General features: G+C 54.1%; 1 protein-coding gene across 3 annotated transcripts in view; it reads left to right on the top strand.

Moving 5' to 3' along the window:
* The window catches only part of CUNH16orf74 (chromosome unknown C16orf74 homolog), a 43,708-nt gene extending 23,373 nt beyond the window's left edge, over nucleotides 1–20,335 (top strand). The window contains exons 1-3 of one of the 3 annotated variants that reach the window (XM_033219218.1): nucleotides 14,223–15,944; nucleotides 17,588–17,709; nucleotides 19,785–20,335. In XM_033219218.1, coding sequence (XP_033075109.1) covers nucleotides 15,931–15,944; nucleotides 17,588–17,709; nucleotides 19,785–19,843 — 195 coding nt within the window. In that variant the 5' untranslated portion in view covers nucleotides 14,223–15,930 and the 3' untranslated portion in view covers nucleotides 19,844–20,335. Of the gene's footprint in view, nucleotides 1–14,222; nucleotides 15,945–17,565; nucleotides 17,710–19,784 lie in introns of those variants that run through there. The other 2 variants (XM_033219217.1, XM_033219216.1) reach the window with 2 other exon arrangements.
* Nucleotides 20,336–23,005: the final 2,670 nt, after the last annotated feature.

The following is a 23,005-nucleotide window of genomic DNA, read 5'->3' as shown; positions in this document are numbered from 1 at the left end:
CTTATTAACTAATATCCACACTTTTTGTTTTTTTGAAATAGGGCCTGGCTCTGTTGCCCAAGCTAGAGTGCAGTGGCACAACCTCAGCTCACTGCAACCTCCATCTCCTGGGCTCAAGCAATTCTCCCACCTCAGCCTCCCAAGTAGCCGGGACTACAGGCAAGCGCCACCACACCCGGCTACTTTTTTTGCATTTTTAGTAGAGATGGGGGTTTTACGATGTTGCCCAGGTTGGTCTTGAACTCCTGGGCTCAAGCTATCCTCCTGCCTCAACCTGCCAAAGTGCTGGGATTACAGGCATGAGCCACTGCGCCCGGCTAGATCAGTTATTATTAACTAATGTCCACATGATTCCAATTTCCCACATACATTTTTTCTGTCACAGGATCCCACATGGCATTTAGTTGTCACACCTCCTTAGGCTCTTGGCTGTGACAGTTTCTCAGACACTTCTCGTTTTTGTGCAGACCCCTGGCTGCCAGGCATGGCTCTGACTCCCTCGCTCGGGGGGCTGAGCCTGGGGGTGGTGGGTGGTTGGCTGTTATGGCACCCATTTTTCTGATTTGCCTTCAGAGACTTGCGTCTAGCCCCTGGTTCAACCCAAAACCCAGAATCCCTCCATATGGCCCCGTGACAATGTGAATGCCTGGCTCTGCTGGCGGACAGCTTGCAGGCCAGAATTGCATGAGAGACTGTTCCTTCCACAAACCTTTATTGTGTCCCTGCACTGGGTGCTGGCCCAGGTCCCAGGGCTACAGGGATGAACAAGGCAGTGTGGTCCCGGCCACTGGAATGTACAGAGGTGAGGAATGACCGTAATGCTAACTCAGTGCTGGATGGAAGCTAGCGCCTGCCTACCCAGGGTTGCTAGGGGTGGCATCACCCAGGAAGCACCCCAGCCTAAAGAGCTGGCCTGGTACAGAGCGGGGAAGGGACGGCTATTCTTGGTAGCAGAAACTCATGGGCATGGACTGGGAAGCAAGCAGGAGCCTGGCGTGCATGGTGGAGGAACTGGAGGGACCACAGCGCCAGAGAAGATGGGAGTGGCCAGCTGGAGCCAGGCAGGGAATGTGGAGTTTCCACCCCTGGGGACAGGAGCTCTGTGAAATGGGAGGGTAAGAAAAGCATTCATTCCACTAATACATTTGAGCAGTGTTCAGAGCGAATTGGAAATTTCATACAGTTGAAGGGAGGTTACATGGTAGAATCCAGTCCCCGCTGAACCAGGAGTTAGAAAATAGCCAAGGTCAAGCACCCCACTTCCCTGAGCTTTCCTGTCCCCGTCTGTAAAATGGGCTCAGGCTCCTGCCTGCGGGGATCCTGGGGGAGGTCCTCACCCGCTGCCTGCCACTGCTACTGCCATGTTCCAGGGGTCTTTGTCTACTCTGCCGACCTCCACACCCAAGCCGCAAACAGGAGCCAACACACAGTCGCTGTTCCATGGTGCTGGTTCCCTTCCACTGTGGGACAGAGCCCAGACGAGGGTGTGTCCCGGGCAACTTCTCACAAACATGTATTGAGTACTTGCTGCATGCCAGGTGCAGCAAGTACTCAGGATGCAGCAGTGAGCAGCACAGAGCTCCTGTCCATGTAAGAGAGACGGAAAGTGTGTGTGAACAAATGCACACCCAGCAGGCTGGATTTCGTAGTGAGCGCTGTGAAGGGAATTGAGCAAGGGGGTGCAGTCGAGGGGATGAGGTGGGATGAGGGGTTCTCTGTGGTGCCGACACTGGAGTCAGCCATGTGGATGCAGGGAACAGTGTTCCAGGCAGAAGGAACAGCAAATGCAAAGGCCCTGAGGCAGGACCAAGCGCACTGAGCTGGTGAGCAGCGAGAAGGCAGGTATGGAGGCCAGGCTGAGCTGGAGGAGCTGAGGTCTCTGGGGCCAGCAGGTGGTAGAAGCTGAGGTGTGGATTGAGAACTTAAGAGTAATACAGGCCAGGCGCAGTAATATAGGCCAGCACTTCAGAAAGCCAAGGCGGGCAGATTGCTTGAGGTCAGGAGTTGAGACCAGTCTGGGCAACATAGGGAAACCCCATCTCTACAAAGAACAGAAACATTAGTTGGGCATGGTAGCATGCTCTTGTAGTGCCAGCTACTCAGGAGGCTGAGGTGTGAGGACTGCTTGAGCCCAGGAGATGGAGGTTGCAGTGAGCCAAAATTGCACCACTGCACTCCAGCCTGGGCAACAGAGCAAGACCCTGTCTCAAAAAAGAAGAAATACAAAGCACTAGAATCGTTCTAGCCCAGGAGTCTAAACCTCCACCACACATCAGAATCTCCTGGAAGGCTTCCAAATTGATGCAGCCCCAGCCCATCCCCCAGAGGCTGGGATGAGATTGGTGTAGATGGGTCCCAGGCACTGGTGCTCTAGGAGGCCTCCTAGGTGATTGTCCTGGGCTGCCCAGGCTGACAACCAATGCCCTTGCCTTGCAGATGGGACTGCGGTGGGGACTGGCTGCCCAAGGTAACAAGGAGCAAGTCAGCCTGGCTGGGAACCCAGGTGTGCAGGCTCGAGTCCAGGGCTCTTTCTGGAACCTTCTGAACAGACCTCTGCCCAGGAGGCAGGAGCTCCTGAGAGACACCCCCTTCCAGCCTCCCTTCGGCTCAGGGCAGTGGGGTGGATCATCAAAGCTTGTTTTAAACAAGGGAGCAGATGGCGTCTGATCTCGCCCCGCCCCCTGCCCAGGACAGAGCGGAGAGCCCTCCTGGCTCACAGCAGGGACTTAGCCAGTCTCCCCCATCAGTCACCCATGATTAAGCTAAACCTCCGGCACCTGATGTCCTCAGAAAGGAGGGAGGCCAGGCCAGTGACGCAGCAGGTGGGAGACAAAGCGCCATTTCCAGCCGTGCCTGGGTAGGTCAGCCCAGCTGGTCTCCACCCCAGTACTCAGCGTTAGTATTCAGGTGATAGTTCCCAAGGACTTTCTCCTCCTCCTCACACTCCTGGCACCGTGAGGTTAGGAACCACACTGCCTTCTTCATCCCTCTAGCCCTGATACCTGGCCCAGGACTTGGCACACACAGACCACATAACAAATGTTTGTAGAATGAATGTGCTCTCAGCCTTAGCCACCGTGTGGAGACCCTCCCTGGACTGACCCTCCCGCTGGCCGGGGTGACTGCCCCACCATCCCCATTATCTCGTCATCCCCATCATCTCCGTCATCCTCGTCATCCCTGTCATCCCCATTATCCTCGTCAATGCCATCATTCCCATCACCCCCATTATCCCACTCACCCTATGGGAGATGACCGTGGCCATAGTGTTAACAGCCTTCCCATTTTTGCCAATCTGTTGGGTGAAAAATCATAACTCAGGAGAAATTCATGCTTCCTCTCTTTTTAACAGGAAACTTTTTTTTTTTAAGTACAGATAGGATCTTGCTATGTTGCCCAGGCTGGCTTCAAATACCTGGCCTCAAGTGGTCCTCCTGCCTCGACCTCCCAAAGTGCTGGGATTATAGGCATGTGCCACTGCACTTTTTTTTTTTTTTTTTTTTTTTTTTTTGAGACAGAGTCTTGCTCTATCACCCAGGTTGGAGTACAGTGGTGCAATCTCAGCTCCCTGCAGCCTCCACCTCCTGGGTTCAAGCGATTCTTCTGCCTCAGCCTCCCGAGTAGCTGGGATTAAAGGCACGCACCACCACACCTGGCTAATTTTTTGTGTTTTTAGTAGAGACAGGGTTTCATCATGTTGGCCAGGCTGGTCTTCAACTCCTGACCTCAGGTGATCTACTCACCTCAGCCTTCCAAAGTGCTGGGATTACAGGCGTGAGCCACCACACCCCACCTGGCCTAACTTCTGACCCAAGTGTAACATACATACAGGAAAAAGACGCAGGTCCTAAGTCAGCTGCTCCATGCATTTCACACTGACCGACAAACATGTCAGCTGCCCAGAAGCCCCTCAAGCTCCCTGCAAGGGCAACCGGGCTCCTGACATCACAGATCTTGACCTGCATGTGAGCTCCACGTGTCTCTTTTGTTGAGCAGGGAACTCATACCCGCCCATACCACACCTGAAGGTCCTCTGAGACCCTCCTCTGATGGCTCAATGCACTGGCCGCCGAGAAGGGAGGGGTGTGCCTCCAGCCGGTAGATGGAGGCTGTGTTCTCAGCTCCACCATCCCTGAGGGACCCTCGGTCCATGCCTGAACTTCTCCAGGCCTCAGTTTCTGTGAAGTGAGGGCTGACCTGCCTCTCCCAGCGCTAACACAAGGACTGCAGAAGATGCTGTAAGTGAGGTGCCATTTCCTGGCTGTCACTCTCAAATGTCATTTGTCACCAAAAAGAACTTCATCATTTACAGGTGGGACACCACCTCTGGTAGGATGGGCTGTGTGCCCTTAGCTGTGTGATCTTGGGCAAGTAACTCTACCTCTTTTTGCCTCCGTTTCTTCCAGGATGAGTTGGGCAGGTTAACATCAAGGGCTATTTAGATTCATTTCAGGAAGTCAAGTCCTGTAGAGACACCGGCATCGTGGCGCCCGGTGCACATAGGCCTTCATAAAACATGTTGAGGGGCCTGTCACTGCACCTGTCTCTTCTCCGCACTGGGACCAGCAGCTCCTGGGGCCCTGGGCCGGGTCTTTCCCAGCAGCGGTGAGCCCCTCTGTAAGATTCGCTGAGGTTGCCTGGGCAACAAAGGCCGGGTCCCAAAGCATGTTGTTGCTGTCGGAGTCCAGGAAAGTCCTGGTCCCTGATGAGGGAGCAAGCAGAGCAAGGCAGTCCTGGGGCCCTGGGCCCACTCAGGGGGAGCCAGTACTCCCCGGAGAGCTCGCCTTGCGGAGTGGCTGGACTTGAGCTGGGAGTGACAGTGCTTGGTGCCACTTGAGCCCCTGAATGCTGCTCCTACCTGGAGCTGCAAGTCCAGCTCAGCCTTCGGTCTGCTCTGCTCTCTGGCTGCAGCCTCTCCCAGCTTCAGCTGCCCACAGCGCCCAGGTTCCCCTGGGAGACCCCCAGTTTGCTCAAGTAGCAACGTTCTCCACCTTTCTCTGGTACTAACTGGAATCAGCCTGCTTATATGACTGCTTCCATAGCAGTCATAATAGTACTCATAATATGGCCCCACTAAGTGCTTGCCATTCAGTACCTTACACTTAGTACCTGCATCCTTATGACAGCCCTGCAGGATACAGGTTATTATCTAGGGCAAAAGTTACAGTCAGAGCTGGGCACAGTGGCTCACACCTATAATCCCAGCTTACTTAGGGGGCCCAGGCCCTCCTTACTTCCTGAGCCCGGGAGTTAGGAGGCCAAGGTGGCAAGATTGTGTGAGCGCAGCAATTTGTGTTCCACCTGGCAACACAGAAAGACCACCACCTCTTAAAACAAAAGAAAAAAAGAAAAAATTAGAATCTCTATTCCAACGAGAGGGCTGACTGTGTGTAGCAACTGTTAGCGCTGACAACTCCCTCTGCAGTAGGACACAGGGTAAGAAACTTGTTCCGACCACACAGCAGGTCAAGGGCAGACGGGGGCTTGGGTTCCTCTGGCTTGGGCCATCCTGGAGCTCCTCCGTGTAGCCCCAGGCACTGGGGCCACATGGGGACAGAGGAAGCCAGCAGCTCCATGCCAGGCATGCAGCGCCAGCCCTGAAATGCCCAGTCATTGTTGCAGTGAATGTCAGTTACCCCTGTGGTTCCAGATCCTGGGTGACTGGCCTGCTCCCCCGACAGGCCCATGCAGAGTTGCCAGATTGAGGATGAAAAAAAAACATAAAAACAGGATACCCAGTTATATTTGAATTTCAGATAAGAAATACTGTCAAGTAGAAGCATGTCCCAAATATTACATGGGACATGCCTCTGCTAAAAAACTATTTGTTAGCCTGAGATTCAGATGTGATGGATGGCCTGCATTTTACCTGGTGACCCTGCCCTCCAGGGACAGTTGGCAATGTCTGGAAGTATTTTTAGTCATAGAAGCTGGGGGTGCTGCAGGATCTAGAGGCCAGGGACACTGCTAAACGTCACATGACACAGAGGACAACCCCACCTCAGAGAATGACCCAAGTGTCAGCAGTGCCAAGGCCAGGGGACCCTGGGCCACACACGAGCATTTCCATGGCCAGGCAGGGTGCCAAGTGCCAAGTACGTGGCTTTTTTTTCTTCTTCTTCTCATGGTTGTCCTGCTTTTGCTTCCATTTTAGGGATGAGTAGATTGAGGGCTGGAGGAGGGGACACTGCCAGGACGTGGTGGGACCAGGGCTGGACCTGGACTTCATTTTTTTCTTTTGTTTGGAAACAGAGTTTTGCTCTAATTGTCCAGGCTGGAGTGCAGTGGCACAATCTAGGCTCACCGCAACCTCTGCCTCCCAGGTTCAAGCGATTCTCCTGCCTCAGCCTCCTAAGTAGCTGGGATTACAGGTGCCCACCACCACGCCTGGCTAATTTTTTTTTGTATTTTTAGTAGAGATGGGTTTTCACCATGTTGATCAGGCTGGTCTCGAACCCCTGCCCTCAAGTGATCCACCTGCCTCAGCCTCCCAAAGTGCTGGGATTACAAGCATGAGCCCCCACACCCAGCACCACCCTCCACCACTTTTTTTTGGTGGTGGTTTTTCTTCTTTTGAGACAGGATCTCTCTTGCCCAGGCTGGGGTGCCGTGGCGTGATGGCAGCTCACTGTAACCTTGAACTCCTGGGCTCAAGCAGTTCTCCCTTCTCAGCCTCGCAGGTAGCTGGGACTACAGGTGCACATCACCACGCCCAGCTGATTTAAAAAATTTTTTTAGAGATGGGGTCTTGCTATGTTGTCCAGGCCGGTCTTGAGGCAGGATTGCTGGGCTCAAGCAATCCTTTGTCCTTGTCCTTCCAAAGTGCTGGAATTACAGGCATGAATCGCTGTGCCTGACCCTGGACCTGGCCTTTGGAATCTGGGCTCACCACACTGTACCCACACCCTCCACAGCCTTCCCAGAGCACCCAGCACTAGGATGAGCAGGAACAGACCACGGGAACTGGGAGGGCTGCCCAGGAGGGAGGAAGTGCAGTCAGTGCCCAGGGCAGGAATGTGGTTTGGCTTGGCAGAGCCAGGCGGCTGGGCTCCTTCCCCCACCTTGGTGTGTCGAAGCTCCTGTCTATAGCTCCTCTCAGGTTGTCTCTCTCCAGCAGCTCATCCCTGACGCAAGCTAGGGCTTTTTCCTTAATTAAAAAGAGATTTAAAACATCCACTGCTGTCTCTATTGGGCCCGGGATGCCTCAAAAAGGTAAAACCGCCAAGAGCTGCCCCAGTCTCATCCATAATAACACAAAGCTTTCCCTGTAATTGGAATTAAAAAAAAAAAAAGAAAAGATTAAATGCATCTGGAACCCTTGGAGGAATTTATCAGTTTACTTTTGAAAGACCTGCACTGGCCGGGCGCGGTGGCTCAAGCCTGTAATCCCAGCACTTTGGGAGGCCGAGACGGGCGGATCACGAGGTCAGGAGATCGAGACCATCCTGGCTAACACGGTGAAACCCCGTCTCTACTAAAAAAATACAAAAAATTAGCCGGGCGAGATGGCGGGCGCCTGTAGTCCCAGCTACTCGGGAGGCTGAGGCGAGAGAATGGCGTAAACCCGGGAGGCGGAGCTTGCAGTGAGCTGAGATCCGGCCACTGCACTCCAGCCTGGGCGACAGAGCGAGACTCCGTCTCAAAAAAAAAAAAAAAAAAAAAAAAAAAAAGACCTGCACTAAATCCAGAGACCTGGTCATCTCTGAGGGGTTAGTGTCAGCCCCTGTGGCTCCTGTGGCCCCTATGTTCCTGCTTCAGGGCCTTTGTGTGTGCCGTGGGTGCCTTGGGGATCTCTCCTGCCGCTTTCTGATTGACCCCTTGTGAGAAGCCTTTTCCAGCTCCTGGTCTCCCCTAAACCCTGCTTCTCCCCGCTGTGAGCGGGCTTATCATCTGCGCCTGGTCCCCACTTGCATTGACCCAGGATCTTGGAAATACCTTTGTGCTTCCAGCCCCCAGAGCACAGGCTGTGCACGAAACCCTGCATGGCTCCTGCAAGGGCCCTGACTTCTCTGTGCCTCAGTGTGCCCATCTGGAAGCTGGGGTCTGTCTCACTGGGAGGATCAAGTGACGAGTGCCTGGAGGCACTCACACAGTCCAGCCTCCCTCAAGCACTGTTCTCAAGGTTCAGCATCGTGGGCCCCTCCCAGCGATGGCTTGAATCACCGGGGACCCTCCTCCTTTTCCTCCAGCTGACCCGGAAATGGGGACCCCATTCCTGCTACTGGAGCCTGGACAGGAGGTGTAGAGAGGAAGGCACAGATAAACCTCTGTAGAGGCCATCCTTTCCTCAGCATTGTCTGCAGCACCTGGGGCCATGCAGGGCACACAGCAGGTGCACAATAAATGCCTGTTGACTGGCCACCTCCCTGGCCCAGGCTCAGAGCTGGGGCATTACACCTGTGCTGCAAAGGAGGGTGACATAAGCTGGCCGTCCAGGTGAGAAAGCCCAGGCCAAGAGGCAACATCACAGCAGGAAATGGAAGTGAGAGTCAGATGGTGGAGTTCCTCCTTCCCAAGCCCCTGGCCATTCCCACAGAATAAGGGAAAATTGTGCCCCGAGAGTCAGGTTGGAACCAGGAATATTTTGTGTAGCACCCACTCCAGCTGTGTGACCGCAAGGGGACTACAAGGCCCCCGACCCACACTCAGGGGGCTGTAACAGTAGCCGTTGGCACCCAGTAGGTGCTGAATGTTGGTGGAATCAATGAACAAGTGCCCTGACTGAGGACAATTACACCTGTGGTTCAAATCACGTGATGTGAATCTAAGCTTAGTATCAACTTGTGATCTGAATGACAGCTTGTGTTTACTGAGTGTGCACAGCAAGGCCAGCACTGGGGTTTTCTCATCCACAAAACGCATATAGAATCATCGCACCGCCTTGGCTGGAGTGAGGACTCAAGTGTGGTCCTTAACCTCTCGTGCCTGCCCACCCAGACCTGGGCACTGTTATTTACTCCAATTCTGCAGGTGAGGAAGCAGAGGCCCAAAGAGGCGGAGCCACTGCCCAGGTGGCCCGTAGCCCAGGTGGGCCTTCTGGCTTTCCATCGCATTGTGGGTCCGACAGGCTGCAGCCCTCTGTGTGTGTGACGGCGCTTTGGGGAAGAGGGCGTGGTCCCGTTCAGGGCCTCCAAGCGGAACGCCTGGGGTACAAGCCTGAACTGTTTTTAAAAGAATCAGGCCACGTTGGGTGGCTCATACCTGTAATCCCAGGACTTTGGGAGGCCAAGGCAGGTGGATCGTTTGAGCCTAGGAGTTCAAGACCAACATATCTTTATAGAGATAGAGGCCCTATCTCTATAAAAAAGTTTAAAACTGGCCGGGTGCGGTGGCTCAAGCCTGTAATCCCAGCACTTTGGGAGGCTGAGACGGGCGGATCACGAGGTCAGGAGATCGAGACCATCCTGGCTAACACGGTGAAACCCTGTCTCTACTAAAAATACAAAAACTAGCCGGGCAAGGTGGCGGGCGCCTGGAGTCCCAGCTACTTGGGAGGCTGAGGCAGGAGAATGGCATGAACCCGGGAGGCGGAGCTTGCAGTGAGCTGAGATCCGGCCACTGCACTCCAGTCCGGGTGACAGAGCAAAGTTTAAAACTTAGCCAGGTGTGGTGGAGAGTGCCTGTAGTTTCACCCAGCACTTTGGGAGGCCAAGATGGGAGAATCGCTTGAGCCAGGGAAGTCAAGGCTGCAGTGAACCTGAGCCACAGAGACCCTGTCTCAAAAAATCAATTAATTAATTGAAATGAAAAAGAACTCCAGTAGAGGTCGCACGTGAGCCGTGATGCCAGCACTTGCTCCTGTCTCCAGCGCGTGTCTGCGGTGACCTCTGGGCGGCCGGGAGTTCACCAAGAGCTGGCACAGGGAGTGGTGCCCTGACTCCAAGGACCTGGGCATCCTGCACAGAGCCTGGATGTGGCGTCTCGGGCACGGGCTTGCCTGACTCAGCATTTGAAGGATCAGGGCTGCTGATCCCAGCAGCAGTGAGGGCAGTGGGGCCTGGAGCCTCGTCAAGCCCCAGCTCTGCTCCCCAGGCTCTGTGTATTCCCAGCACGTTACCTCCCTTCTCCAAGGCGCCGTGTTCTCCTTTGTAGCATGGGCCTGATCCTAGTGTTCTCCCTGAGGGATGGTGTGAGGGTTGATAGCAGGGGTGCAAATGGCAGGCTCGGCCCAGAGCCAGCTTCGGACGCTTAGCAAATGATGGTCTCAGCGGAGAGGCAGCACAGCACCCCCAGCTCAGGACCCCCCAGGCCCTGGCCAGTTGGCTGCCCGAGGGCCATTTCTTCCCTGGTAGCCCCACGCCCCACACCTGGCACTTCCTGCAAGGCTGGTGCCATAACAGTTTTACAGCCAGGGAAACTGAGGCTCCAAGAGTAAAGCCACCTGTTCCCACAGTGGCCCTAGCTCCTGCAAGGGGTTCCCATCCCTGGCTGTTAGAGTCACCTGGGAGCTTTTCAAAATCCTGGTGCTCCTCATGGAGCCGTGAATCAGCCTGTCTAGGTTGAGGCCCTAATTGGTGATGTGAACTTCCCAGGTGATCTCAATGGGCAGCCGTGATGGGAACCACTGTCCTGAGCTAGGAGGGCACAGAGCCGGGTCTCAAAGCCTGTCTGACGTCACCCGCCTGTGTAACCCATGTGGAAGGCCGGCTCCGGGGCCCGGGTTCTATGGTCTGGTCTGTGTAGCTCTGTCCCCACTGCAGAGGACATGGCCACAGAGCAGGGGTCAGGGCCTGGTGACCTGGAGCACGAGGCTGGGCTGCCTCCCCGGAAGGGGGAAGGGCTTCCCGCACAGACTCCATCCCGTTGAAGCCTTGGGACGGGCCTGGGTCCCTGGGATCTGCTCCCTCCCTTCTGGAATCCCAGGCTCAGGAAATAGGCTTTTAATAGCCCGAGGCAGGCACATAATTAACAAATAACAATTCTGGCCTCAGCACAAATGAGCTCCTTGTCTGGGGCAGGGCTGGCATTTGGTTTTTAATCCCCAGCACTGGCTTCATCCTCCTGAGAGCTTTCCCTCCTGTTTGGCCACCTCTGCTGCTGAGGCTGGGCAGCCCCTGGGGATGTGAGAGGGGCTGGGGTCCCTCCCTCCTCCCTGCCTGCCCTCCCCTCTCCCTCCCTTCCTCCTCCGTCTAGCCTTCCTCCTCCTCCTTCCTCTTCCCTGTCTCCTCCCTCTTCCTCCTCTCTTCCCCTTCCTGCCCTGTCTTTCCTCCTCCCTCTTCTCCCTCCTTCCCTCTCCCCTTCCCCCTCCTTCCCTCTCCCCTTCCCTCCCTCTATCCTCCTTCCCTCTCTCTTCCTTCTCCCTCCTCCCTCCCTTCCTCCTCCTTCCTCCCCTCTCCTTTCTTCCTCTATTCCTTCCCTTCCTCCTCTTCCTCCTTCCTCCCTCTTCTCCCTCCTCCCCTCTCCTCCTTCCCTCCCTTCCTCCTTTTCCTCCTCCCTCCCTCTTCTTCCCCCTCTTCCTCCTCCCTCCCTCTTCTTCCCCCTCTTCCTCCTCCCTCTTCTCCCTCCTCCCCTCTCCTCCTTCCCTCCGTTCTCTCCTCCCTCCTCTCTTCCTTTCCTCCTCTCCCTCCAACCCCCTCTCCTCCAAGACTTCTGCCTGTCCAGGGCTCACTGAGAACCTGATCCTTCCAGATTATATGTATGGGTTTTGTCCTCAAGCTCCAGACCATGTTAAAATGCAAATGTGGGGTGTTTTATTTTAGAATCTTGGAGTATTCACCAAGGAAGGGGTTTGGAGACTAAGCAGGGAGGCTCCCTCCTGTTGCAGATATGATCATCAGCGATTCCTTTTGTCAGGGGCCTCCACAAGGAGCTCTTTATGGATGATAATAGAGAACACTTACGGGGCAGCTGGCTGGGCAAAGTACTTTCGTGAATTCATTCATTTCCTCACACGCAGCCCTTCAAGAGGGGGCTGCCCTGCCCACCTGCAGCCGGGGTTCTGGCTGTGGCTTTTGTTTTTGGCATGAACAAGCCTCAAGCTTTTGAGGTTCCGTTATTGCCAGTTACAACATCGGGTGTGTCCTAGATCCCAGCTCCCCTCCGCAGTCAGTCCTGGATGTTATAGAGCAGGGATTGGCAACTACAGCCCCGAGACCCAATCCCGCCTGACACCTGCTTTTAGAAATCAAGTTTTATTGAGACAGAGTCATGCTCGTTCATTTCCGTGTTGTCTATGGCTGCTTTCAGGCTGCCGTGGCAAAGTCATATGTGCAGTTTGTGTGGCTCACAGAGATCAAATATTTCCTGCCTGGCCCCTTGCAGAAAGTTTGCCAGCTGTTACATGGGACCATGGCTACGGGAAGCACCAACTCTTGAGGTCAGCAAGATTCCAGTTTGGGGATGGATCCTGGCTCTGCCTCCCACTAGCTGTTCAGTTGTGCGCGGATATTACTCTCTTAGGTCCCCAGTTTCCACATCTGTGAGATGGGGCTGGTGACACCGAGCACGGTGGCAATGGAGCCTGAAGGAGCCCACGCCTACGACCCCCATAGCTTGTCTGGGCGGTTGGCAACACATCCCTTTGTTTGTGGTTGTTTGGGATAGGGGTGCCTCTCTCCAACTGACTTCCTTTGATTCGTTTCACACTCTGGGCTTCTGTGCAAGACTGCAGGAGAAACGTTCTCTTCTTTAAAGAAGGTTCAAACCCCACTGCGTTAGACCTGCTTCGGAGGGGCTATGTGGGTGCTGCTGAGGGGCTTAGAGTTCTGTCGGGCTGAGGTGACCTCTTCCCTCAAAACTACCCAGTCAGGGGCCAAGAGTCTTCCAAGACTGGGCGTGGTGGCTCGCGCCTGTAATCCCAACACTTTGGGAGGCCGAGGTGGGCGGATCACAAAGTCAGGAGATCGAGACCATCCTGGCTAACACGGTGAAACCCTGTCTCTACTAAAAATACAAAAACTTAGCCGGGTGTGGTGGCGAGCGCCTGTAGTCCCAGCTACTTGGGAGGCTGAGGCAGGAGAATGGCATGAACCCGGGAGGCAGAGCTTGCAGTGAGCTGAGATCGCAGCACTGCACTCCAGCCTGGGCAACGAGTGAGACTCCGTCTCAAAAAAAAAAAAAAAAAAAATTAGCTGGATGTGGTGGCAGGCACCTGTAGTCCCAGCTACTCAGGAAGCTGAGGCAGAAGAATCACCTGAAGCCAGGAGGCGGAGGTTGCAGTGAGCCGAGATCACGCCACTGCATTCCAGGCTGGGCAACAGAGCAAGACTCCATCTCAAAAATAAATAAATAAATAAATAAATAAATAAAGTCTTCCAAAGGAGGAAACAGGGTTGGGGTTCAGAAGGTGGGGAGGTGACGGGGCAGTGCCTGGGTGAGGGGCGGATGCTGGTCACTGGGTTGAGAATGAGGGGAGGGAAGTGAGTGGCTGTGCACAGGTCAAAGGGGGCTCATCGTGGGTCACCTCACACCAGCTGCGTGTGCCAGGAACCATGGCAGTCTCTCCCCAGCCCAGGGACTCAGCTGATTCCGCCACTACCACCCCGCTCTTATCCATGAAAACAAGAAGGGTGCAAAGAGTTAGACTAACAAGTCGGGGCGGGGGGCACACATGACCACCCACCCTCCGCCAGTAGCTGCAAGTTTGGGGGTTCCCCAAGCCACCCTCATGTTTGTTCGGTTGCTGAAAGGACCCACAGAAGTCACTGGAGGCTCTGATTCGCGGTTATGGCTCATTCCAGGGAAGGGACCTAGGTTAAGACCAAAGGGAAGACGCTCACAGGGCAGATCCCACGAGAGCTCCAGGCACAGGCTCCCACTGTCCCCTCCCTGTGGAGCCATGGACAGTGCCAACTCCTCCTGACGGTGGTGCGTGACAGCACGGAGCATCGCCAGGAGGGAAGTCCCTGGCCTCCGTGTCCAGAGTTCTTACAGGGCATTATGGATTGAACTGCGTCTCCCAAAAATTCCTAAGTCAACCTCCTCACCCCAGGGCCTCAGAATGTGGCCTTCTTGGGAGTAGTGTCTTTGCAGGTGTCATGAGTTAAGATGAGGTCATTTTAGTAGTGTGAGCTAGTCCAATATGACAGGTGTCCTTATCAAAGGGAAATCTGCACTGGGTGCAGTGACTCATGCCTGTGATCCCAGCACTTTGGGAGGCCAAGGTGGGCGGATCACCTGAAGACCAGCCTGGTCAACATGGTGAGACCCTGGCTCCACGAAAAATACAAAAATTAGCTGGGCGTGGTGGCGCATGCTAACTACTTGGGAGGCTGAGGCAGGAGAATGGTTTGAACCCGAGAGGCAGAGGTTGCAGTGAGCTGCAATCGTACCACTGCACTGCAGCCTGGGTGACAGAGCAGGGATCTGTCTCAAAAAAAAAGCCGGGGGTTGGGGGCGGGAATCTGGACAGAGACAAGACACAGGGAGAATACAATGTGAAGGCAAGAGGCAGAGATGGGGCGAGGCTTCTACAAGCCTAGGAACGCCAGATTGTCAACAACCACCAGAAGCCAGGGAAGAGGCTTGGAACAGGCTCCCTTGCAGCCTCCTGAGAACCAACCCTGCCGACACCTGGATCTGGAACTTCTGGCCTCCAGATCTATAAGACAATGAGTGTCTGTTGTTCCAGCCACCCGGTTGATGGTGCTTTGTTGTGGCAACCCCAGGAGACGAAGGCACTGGAGCTCCTCTAGAGGCTGATTGATTGCTCACTTTGGAGCTCAGCCTGCAGGCTGCCGTCTCTCTGGGTATGACCCAGAGCCCACCTCCATCAATCATGCCTTTGGACACCCAGTGTAACCACAGCCCCTGGCAAACAAAGACTCTCCTATCAGGCAAGATATTCCAAGGGCTTAGAGAGCACCTCCCAGAAACCGTGGACGGAGACCAGACCTCTTTCTAGGCAAGGTTAAATTCTTTACTACACAAAGGGCCTGGAGAGGAGGTGCAGTGCACCCGGGGTCACACAGCTGGTGGCCTGATTCCAAAGCCAGTGTGCCTACTGCCCTCAGTTTTTCTGAGCCTACCGCCTTGGTCAAGTTGCAGGTGAAACAATCATTTGGCCTGAATGGCATGGCTCCAGGTCCCCTAGTTGTACTTTTTTTGTGGATTCAACCAGATTGTCCCTGACAGCTCAGGTGTAACCTGCCTCTCAGAGGAGCACCCCTTAGGTGAACAAAGGTTGCCCTGAGAAGCCCCCTGTGATTTCCCCACAGCCAGGTATGAGATTCCCACTGTGCACTTTCCATCCCTTCCTATTGGAGTCAGGGAAAGATGTGCTAACTCTATCAGTAATCTATCACTGCATAACAAACTATGCCAAAACTTTGTGACTTAAACATCAAACCTTTATTATCTCAGAGTTTCTGTGGGTCAGTAATTGAGGAGTGGCTTATCTGGGTGGTTCTGGTTCAGGGTCGATCATGATGTTACAGCCAAGATGTTAGCCAGGGCTGCAGTCTCATCTGATGGCTGGACTGGGGCTGGAGGCTCTGGGGCTGAGGTGGCTCCCTCGTGGTTGTTCGCTAGAGGCCTTGATTCCTCACCCACATGAGCTTCTCCACAGCTTGAGCATTCTTATAACATGGTGACTGGCTTCCCCAAGAGCAAGTGTTCCAAGAGAGAGCAAAGAGGAAGTTGCAGTGTCTTTTATGACCTCACTGTGGAAGTCACACACCATCATGTCTGTCCTATTTGTTGGAAGCAAGTCACTAAGTCCATCCACACTCAAGGGCTTAGACTCCACCTCTCAGAGCCATATGTTAGAACCCCCACACTGACCCTACAATGGTCACTTAGGAACATTGTCCTAATGGTGGTCAAGGAAGGCCTAAGAACAGTAAGAAAAATACCCCCCACACCTCTTATTACTCAGCTTCTCCCTTTGGTCAGGGGCTCTGATACTTGAGCTAATTTAATCCCAGCCTGGCATTGTTTAGGGCAAAACCAAAGTGATGGGGCATAGAGACAAGGATTTTAACACCTAGCTTAATGCTGCCTGAAGGGTTTTTTGTTGTGTTTAAAATTATTATTATTTTTTTTTTGAGACAGAGTTTCACTCTTGTTGCCCAGGCTGGAGTGCGATGGCATGATCTAGGCTCGCTGCAACCTCTGCCTCCCGGGTTAAAGCTATTCTCCTGCCTCAGCCTCCTGAGTAGCTGGGATTACAGGCACACACCACCATGCCCAGCTAACTTTTTTTGTATTTTTAGTAGAGATGGGGTTTCTCCATGTTGGTCAGGCTGGTCTCAAACTCCTGACCTTAGTTGATCTGCCCACTTCGGCCTCCCAAAGTGCTGGGATTACAGGTGTGAGCCACCGAGCCTGGCCTTTTTTTTTAGACGGAGTGTCACTTTGTCACTTAGACTGAAGTGCAATGGTGTGATCTCAGCTCACTTCAACCTCTGCCTCCTGGGTTCAAGCGATTCTCCTGCCTCAGCCTCCTGAGTAGCTGGGATTACAGGTGCACAACACCATGCCCAGCTAATTTTTTTATTTTTTTATTTTTAGTAGAGATGGGATTTCTCCGTGTTGGTCAGGCTGGTCTTGAACTCCCGACCTTAGGTGATCTGCCCACCTTGGCCTCCCAAAGTACTGGGATTATAGTTGTAAGCCACCGTGCCTGGCCTTTTTTTTTTTTTTTTTTCCATGGAGTCTCACTCTGTCACTTAGGTTGGAGTGCAATGGTGCGATCTCAGCTAACTTCAATCTCTGCCTCCTGGGTTCAAGTGATTCTCCTCCTGCTTCAGCCTCCTGAGTAGCTGGGATTACAAGTGTGTGCTATCACGCCCGGCTGATTTTTGTATTTTAGTAGAGACAGGGTTTCACCATGTTGGCCAGGCTGGTCTCGAACTCCTTACCTCAGGTGATCTGCCCACCTCGGCCTCCCAAAGTGCTAGGATTATAGACATGAGCCACCACCCAGCCAGCATTTAAAATTTAAAGCACTCCTACTTACTCTGTCTCGAGCATGCGCTAGGCTCAAGGGAAACACAGATGAATGAAGTAGAGACTGTCCTCCAGGTGTTCATAGCAAAGAGAGGTAGAAATAAAAACAAATCATGGCGTTCATTGATGAATAAGTAAATGCAGACAGGCAGAAGAGGGAGAAGCCAGATCTGCTGGGACACCTTTCCCAAGGAAGAGCCCGTTGCACTGGGGTTTGAAGGATAAGCAGGAGCTTGTTACTCAGGCAGAGGAAGAAAGAGCATCCCAGGCCAGGGGAACAGCATATGCAAAGGCACAGAAGGGCCCCGGGAGCCCAGGGAGTCTGGGGAAGTGTGAGCGCTTTGCAGAGTAGGGGCTGGTGGCTGGAAATGGGGCTGCAGCTGGCTGGGCCACATGGTGAAGGCCGAAAACTGGACCTAGAGGCCAACTAACCTGTGATCAGCATTTCCCAAAATCTGTTTCCCGACTCATGGTTCTGTGAGATGTGTCGGGGGCTCCTTTGACATTCCTGAGACTCAGGTTTTCATCCGTGATGCGGGGACAGCTGCGCCCCTTGCTGCGAGGCGTCAGGACTCAGGTGATGAAGGGGGGGTGGCGCCCGCGGTTCCCGGCGGCCACTGATGCCTGTCTCTCTGTCGTGTGTGTACGTGCGTGTGTGCTCCACGCCTGGCTTCTCAGGCTTTAAAATGTGTGTCAGCAGCAGCAGCAGCAGCCACGAGGAGGCCCCCGTTCTGAACGACAAGCACCTGGATGTGCCCGACATCATCATCACACCCCCCACCCCCACGGGCATGATGCTGCCGAGGGACTCGGGGAACACAGGTGAGGCCATCCCCTCCGCCGCCAAGCAGGGTCAGGTCTGGGGGCCCGGTGGAGACAGCTCTCAGGGGCGTCCACCTGGGCCACGGGACCAAGCTTGCGTCCCCACCTCCACCTGGGTTCATTAAACATTTATGGTCAGACCTGTGTACACTGCACCGTGAGTCCCCTGCCACGGCGCCAGCCTCAGCACGACGCGGCGTGTTAAGTAATTAGTAGACAGCCCCTGCCAGCAGCCAGTACGATTGATGGATGGGGCCGGGCTGGCCTGCCACACCGTGGCTCCTGCCAGCCAAGGTAATTGATGGATGCTCCTTCCCCTGCCAGCGGGAGGACCGCTGCTCCATCTTGTTGGCCGCTGCAGTTTGGCTGGACAGGACAGACTTGGAAACACAGCCCATGCCCAGGCTGGGGCCGGACCCTGGGCCTTCCAGATGCAGCTCACTGCTGGGAGCAGGGAGGAAATAGAGTTCTTCCCAAGGAGAGGGTGAGGAGGTGGGAGACAGGCCCAAATCGGCTCCCCCACCTGCCCCTCGGTGATACCTCTGGTGCTGGCGGGACAAATTGTTCACGTATTCATTGAGCAAAGATTTATTGAGCTGGGCCTATACCAGGTGCTGAAGGCTGCTGCTATGAATAATAATGATATTGGGGATGGTCATGATAGGTTGCACTATACTGAGTGTAACGAGTGGATTTTCTTATTTAGTTCTTACAGGAATTCTCAGAGTTAAGTACAGATTTCATCCCCATTTTATTATTTGTATTTATTTATTTTTTAAGACGGAGTTTTGCTCTGTCGCCCAGGCTGGAGTGCTGTGGTGCAATCTTGGCTCACTGCAACCTCCATCTCCTTCGTTCAAGTGATTCTCCTGCCTCAGCCTCCTGAATAGCTAGGACTACAGGCACCCACCACCATGCCCAGCTAATTTTTGTATTTTAGTAGAAATGGGGTTTTGTCGTGTTGGCTAGGCTGGTCTCAAACTCCTGACCTCAGGTGATCCGCCTGCCTGGGCCTCCCAAAGTGGTGGGATTACAGGCATGAGCCACCGCACCCAGCCGCATCCCCATTTTAGAAATGCGTAAACTGAGGTTGAGAGAGGCTGAGACACTTGCCATGCAGCTGGTCAGTGGTGCAGCGGGGAGGCAGCCCCAGGCTGTGTGATCTGCGCTTCACCCCATGGCCCCCAGGCCAGATGCCCTCCCCGCAGGTGGCATCAGTTAGTTGACAGCCATCATGACGTGGGTCTTGCTGGGGCCATGCAGGGGACACAGCACCCATGAGGCTGATGTAGGTATGTGGAAGGCTGTCTGGGAGGGGGATCTGTAGACCCTTCCAGATGTCCTGAGCTTGGGTCTCTGCTTGCCCAGCAGAGCAAGTGGCTGGAAGAAAGCTGTCAGGCCCCTCTGGGTTGGACCAGTGCAGGTGCTGGGTGGAGCCATGGTGGGTACAGTGGGGTGCCTTCCTCTGTGACCTTTCCAAGTGCCTGGCACCAGGCTAAATGCTTTTCACAAATCTCGTTTAATTCTCATTCCAACCCTTATCTCTAGTTTAGAAATGGAGAAAGAAACAGGTCCAGAGAGGGACAGTGCCTTGCCCAGGGACACACAGCAAGGTGGGAGAAGAGCTGGGCTCCTGCTGCAGTGCTCCTCCTGCACCCCAGTGCTGTCTAATCAGAGAGCTCAGCGTGGGTGGACAGAGGCCCAGGTCCTTAGCTCAGCTGTCACAGTCTCTTCCCTCTCTGAGCCTGTGTCCTCACCTATAAAATGGGATCATGCCACCTTGCCTGCTTCCAGGACCAGTGTGGGCAGAGGGGAGACACAGGGTTACTCTGCAAGATCCGAGCCCTAGGGAGGTTCCAGAACCCTAGGAGGAGTTCCTCTTAAACTTAAGCAGCTCCGGGATCTGACTCACCCAGAAGGATCCAGCATCACTGGGCTGGGTCCCATCTCTGCCTCTGGCAGCACCAGAAAGCAAGGAATCCCAGAGGCCTCAGCCCTGCAGCTCCCAGGGAAGCGGGCCTGGGTGTGGTGGGGGTGGGGTGCATCCAGGTATCACCATCCCCTCTTTCTCCTAGTCTGGTTGGATGAGACAGGGTCGTGCCCGGATGATGGAGAACTCGACCCGGAAGCCTGAGGAGGTGCCGTGGATTTGTCTGGTGGGCTCCTGCTCCGGGGTCTCAGCTTCAGGTGTCCGGGGGTGTGGCTGCCTGGAGCAGGTGTGTTGAATACCCTGGATGGGAACTGAGCGAATCCGGGTCTCCGCTCAGAGAGATGTGGCAGGACCAGCGAGGAATCCAGCCTGCCTGCTTCCAGAACAGTGTTTCTTAGACCCTGCTGAGTGGACTGGACCTCTGACACCTCCAGGTTCTTGCTGACTCCAGCCTGGTGAAAGGGAGCTCCATGGTCCTGGCTGTTGGGGTCCCAGGGAGAGGCTGTCTTCTGGACAAACAGACCTTCCCAGCCCCACGGGCTGTGCAAACACGTGCCCCTGCCATAAGCACAAACAAGAACCTCTTGCAGGTGGAGTGGCTATTTTTTATAAGTTGTTGTACAGATGTGGGAACAGTCCAAAATGGGATTTATAATTTCTTTTTTTGCATTATAAATAAAGATCCTCTGTAACAAATGGTGAATCCTTTTTTATTTTTTATTTTTTTGAGACAGAGTGTTGCTCTTGTTTCCCAGGCTGGAGTGCAATGGTGCAATCTCAGCTCACTGCAGTGGCCGCCTCCCGGGTTCAAGCGATTCTCCTGCCTCAGACTCCTGAGTAGCTAGGATTACAGGCATGAGTCACCATGCCTGGCTAATTTTTGTATTTTTAGTAGAGACAGGGTTTCACTATGTTGGCCAGGCTAGTCTTGAACTCCTAACCTCAGGTAATCCACCTGCCTCAGCCTCCCAAAGTGCTGGGATGACAGGCGTGAGCCACCGCGCCCGGCCACAAATGGTGAATCCTGCTTCTTGGGTCAGGAGGAGGCGATGGAGCCTGCCAGGGATAAGGTGGGCCCCACGGCCAGGGCCAGCTCTCTGGACGTGTCCCGCACACTGCCACAGGGCCCGTCTCAGAAGACCCAAGCTGGGTTCAACGTTCTGCTGTTGCACCTTGAAATTCTCAATCAGGGCCCAGCATGGTGGCCCATGCCTGTAATCCCAGGGCTTTCGGAGGCCAGGGTGGGTGGATCACTTGAGCCCAGGAGTTCAAGACCAGCCTGGACAACATAGAGCCCCATCTCTACTAAAAATTTTAAAAATTAGCCAGGTGTGGTGGTGCACACCTGTACTCCCAGCTACTAGGGAGGCCAGGGTGGGATGATCGCTTGAGCCCAGGACATTGAGGCTATACTGAACTACAGTGGTGCCATCGCACTCCAGCCTGGGCGACAGAGTGAGATTCTATTTCACTTGATACTAGGAGTTTGAGAGCAGCCTGGCCAACATGCAAAACCTTGTTTCTACTAAAAATACAAAAATTAGCAGGGCATGGTGGCACATGCCTGTAATCTCTAGCTACTTGGGAGGCTGAGACATGAGAATCACTTGTACCTGAGAGGTGAAGGTTGCTGTGAGCTGAGATCATGCCACTGCACTCTAGCCTGAGCGACAGAGTGAGACTCTGTCTCAAAACAAAACAAAACAAGACAAAACAACAAAATGGAAGGAAGGAAGGAGGGAAGGAAGGAAAGGAAGGAAGGAAAGAGGGAAGGAAGGAAGGAAGGAAGGAGGGAAGGAAGGAAGGAGGGAAGGAAGGAAGGAGGGAAGGAAGGAAGGAAGGAGGGAAGGAAGGAGGGAGGGAGGGAGGGAAGGAGGGAGGGAAGGAAGGAAGGAGGAAGGAAGGAAGGAGGGAGGAAGGAAGGAGGGAGGGAAGGAAGGAAGGAGGGAGGGAAGGAAGGAAGGAGGGAGGGAAGGAGGGAAGAAGGAAGGAAGGAAGGAGGGAGGGAGGAAGGAAGGAGGGAGGGAAGGAAGGAAGGAGGGAGGAAGGAGGAAGGAAGGAGGGAGGAAGGAAGGAAGGAAGGAGGGAAGGAAGGAGGGAGGGAAGGAAGGAAGGAGGAGGGAGGAAGGAAGGAGGGAAGGAAGGAGGGAGGGAAGGAAGGAAGGAAGGAGGGAAGGAAGGAAGGAGGGAAGGGAAGGAAGGAAGGAGGGAAGGAAGGAGGGAAGGAAGGAAAAAAAGGGAATGCCTGCTGATGCTTGATGCTTGCCTTCTCTTCTACTTCTGTCCTATCCTCTGCTGCCTGCTTAATGTCTGAGCCCTCCACTGCCTGCTTAGCAGCCTCCAAAAACTCTCCATGCTCCCTAAGAGGCCAAAGGCTTAGCCTTGCTCACTCTCCACTCCAATTAAGCTGAACTCCTTGATTTTCCTTGTACACATGCCTCTTGTTCTGGTTACCATTGCTGCACAACAAATATTTACTGTGAAACAACAACCATCATCTGTTTTGCCCACAAATCTGCAATTTGGACAGGGCCTGAAGAGAGAGTTTGTCTGTTTCATGAGACACCAGCTGAGGCATGTATGTCATCTGGGGCTAGAAGATCCACTTCCAAGATGGCACACCCACATGGGCAAGCACCTACCACGTGGCTGCCAAGTTGGTTCTGGGCTCTTGTTTTTCTCCACAAGAACCTCTCCCGGGGCGGCTTGGGCTTCCTCACAGCATGGCCCCTGACACCCAAGCAAGAGCATCTCCAGAAAATCAGGTGGAAGCCGCATCGCCTGTGATGGCCTACTCTCTGAAGTCACATCACATCACGTTGGCGGTCGTCACGGGCGTTCCTAGATTAAAAAGGAGGGAACATAGGCACCACCTCCTGATGGGAACAAAGTCAAAGGCATAAATAGAGCACAGGCTGAGTGCAGTGGCTTCTGCCTATAATCCCAGTGCTTTGGGAGGCCCAGGGAGGAGGGTCACTTGAGGCCAGGAGTTTAAGACCAACCTGGGCAATGTAGTGAGACCCTGTCATTACAAAAATAAAAAATAGGCCGGGCGCGGTGGCTCAAGCCTGTAATCCCAGCACTTTGGAGGCCGAGACGGGCGGATCACGAGGTCAGGAGATCGAGACCATCCTGGCTAACACGGTGAAACCCCGTCTCTACTAAAAATACAAAAAACTAGCCGGGCGAGGTGGCGGGCGCCTGTAGTCCAGCTACTCGGGAGGCTGAGGCAGGAGAATGGCGTAAACCTGGGAGGCGGAGCTTGCAGTGAGCTGAGATCCGGCCACTGCACTCCAGCCTGGGCGACAGAGCGAGACTCCGCCTCAAAAAAAAAAAAAAAATAAATAAAATAAAATAAAATAAATA

The sequence above is a fragment of the Trachypithecus francoisi genome, unplaced genomic scaffold (assembly GCF_009764315.1).
Source record: "Trachypithecus francoisi isolate TF-2019V2 unplaced genomic scaffold, Tfra_2.0 Lachesis_group10, whole genome shotgun sequence".
Taxonomy (NCBI): Eukaryota; Metazoa; Chordata; class Mammalia; order Primates; family Cercopithecidae; genus Trachypithecus; species Trachypithecus francoisi.
Note: the sequence above shows the minus strand (reverse complement) of the source record. Positions and strands in the feature narration are given on the sequence as shown.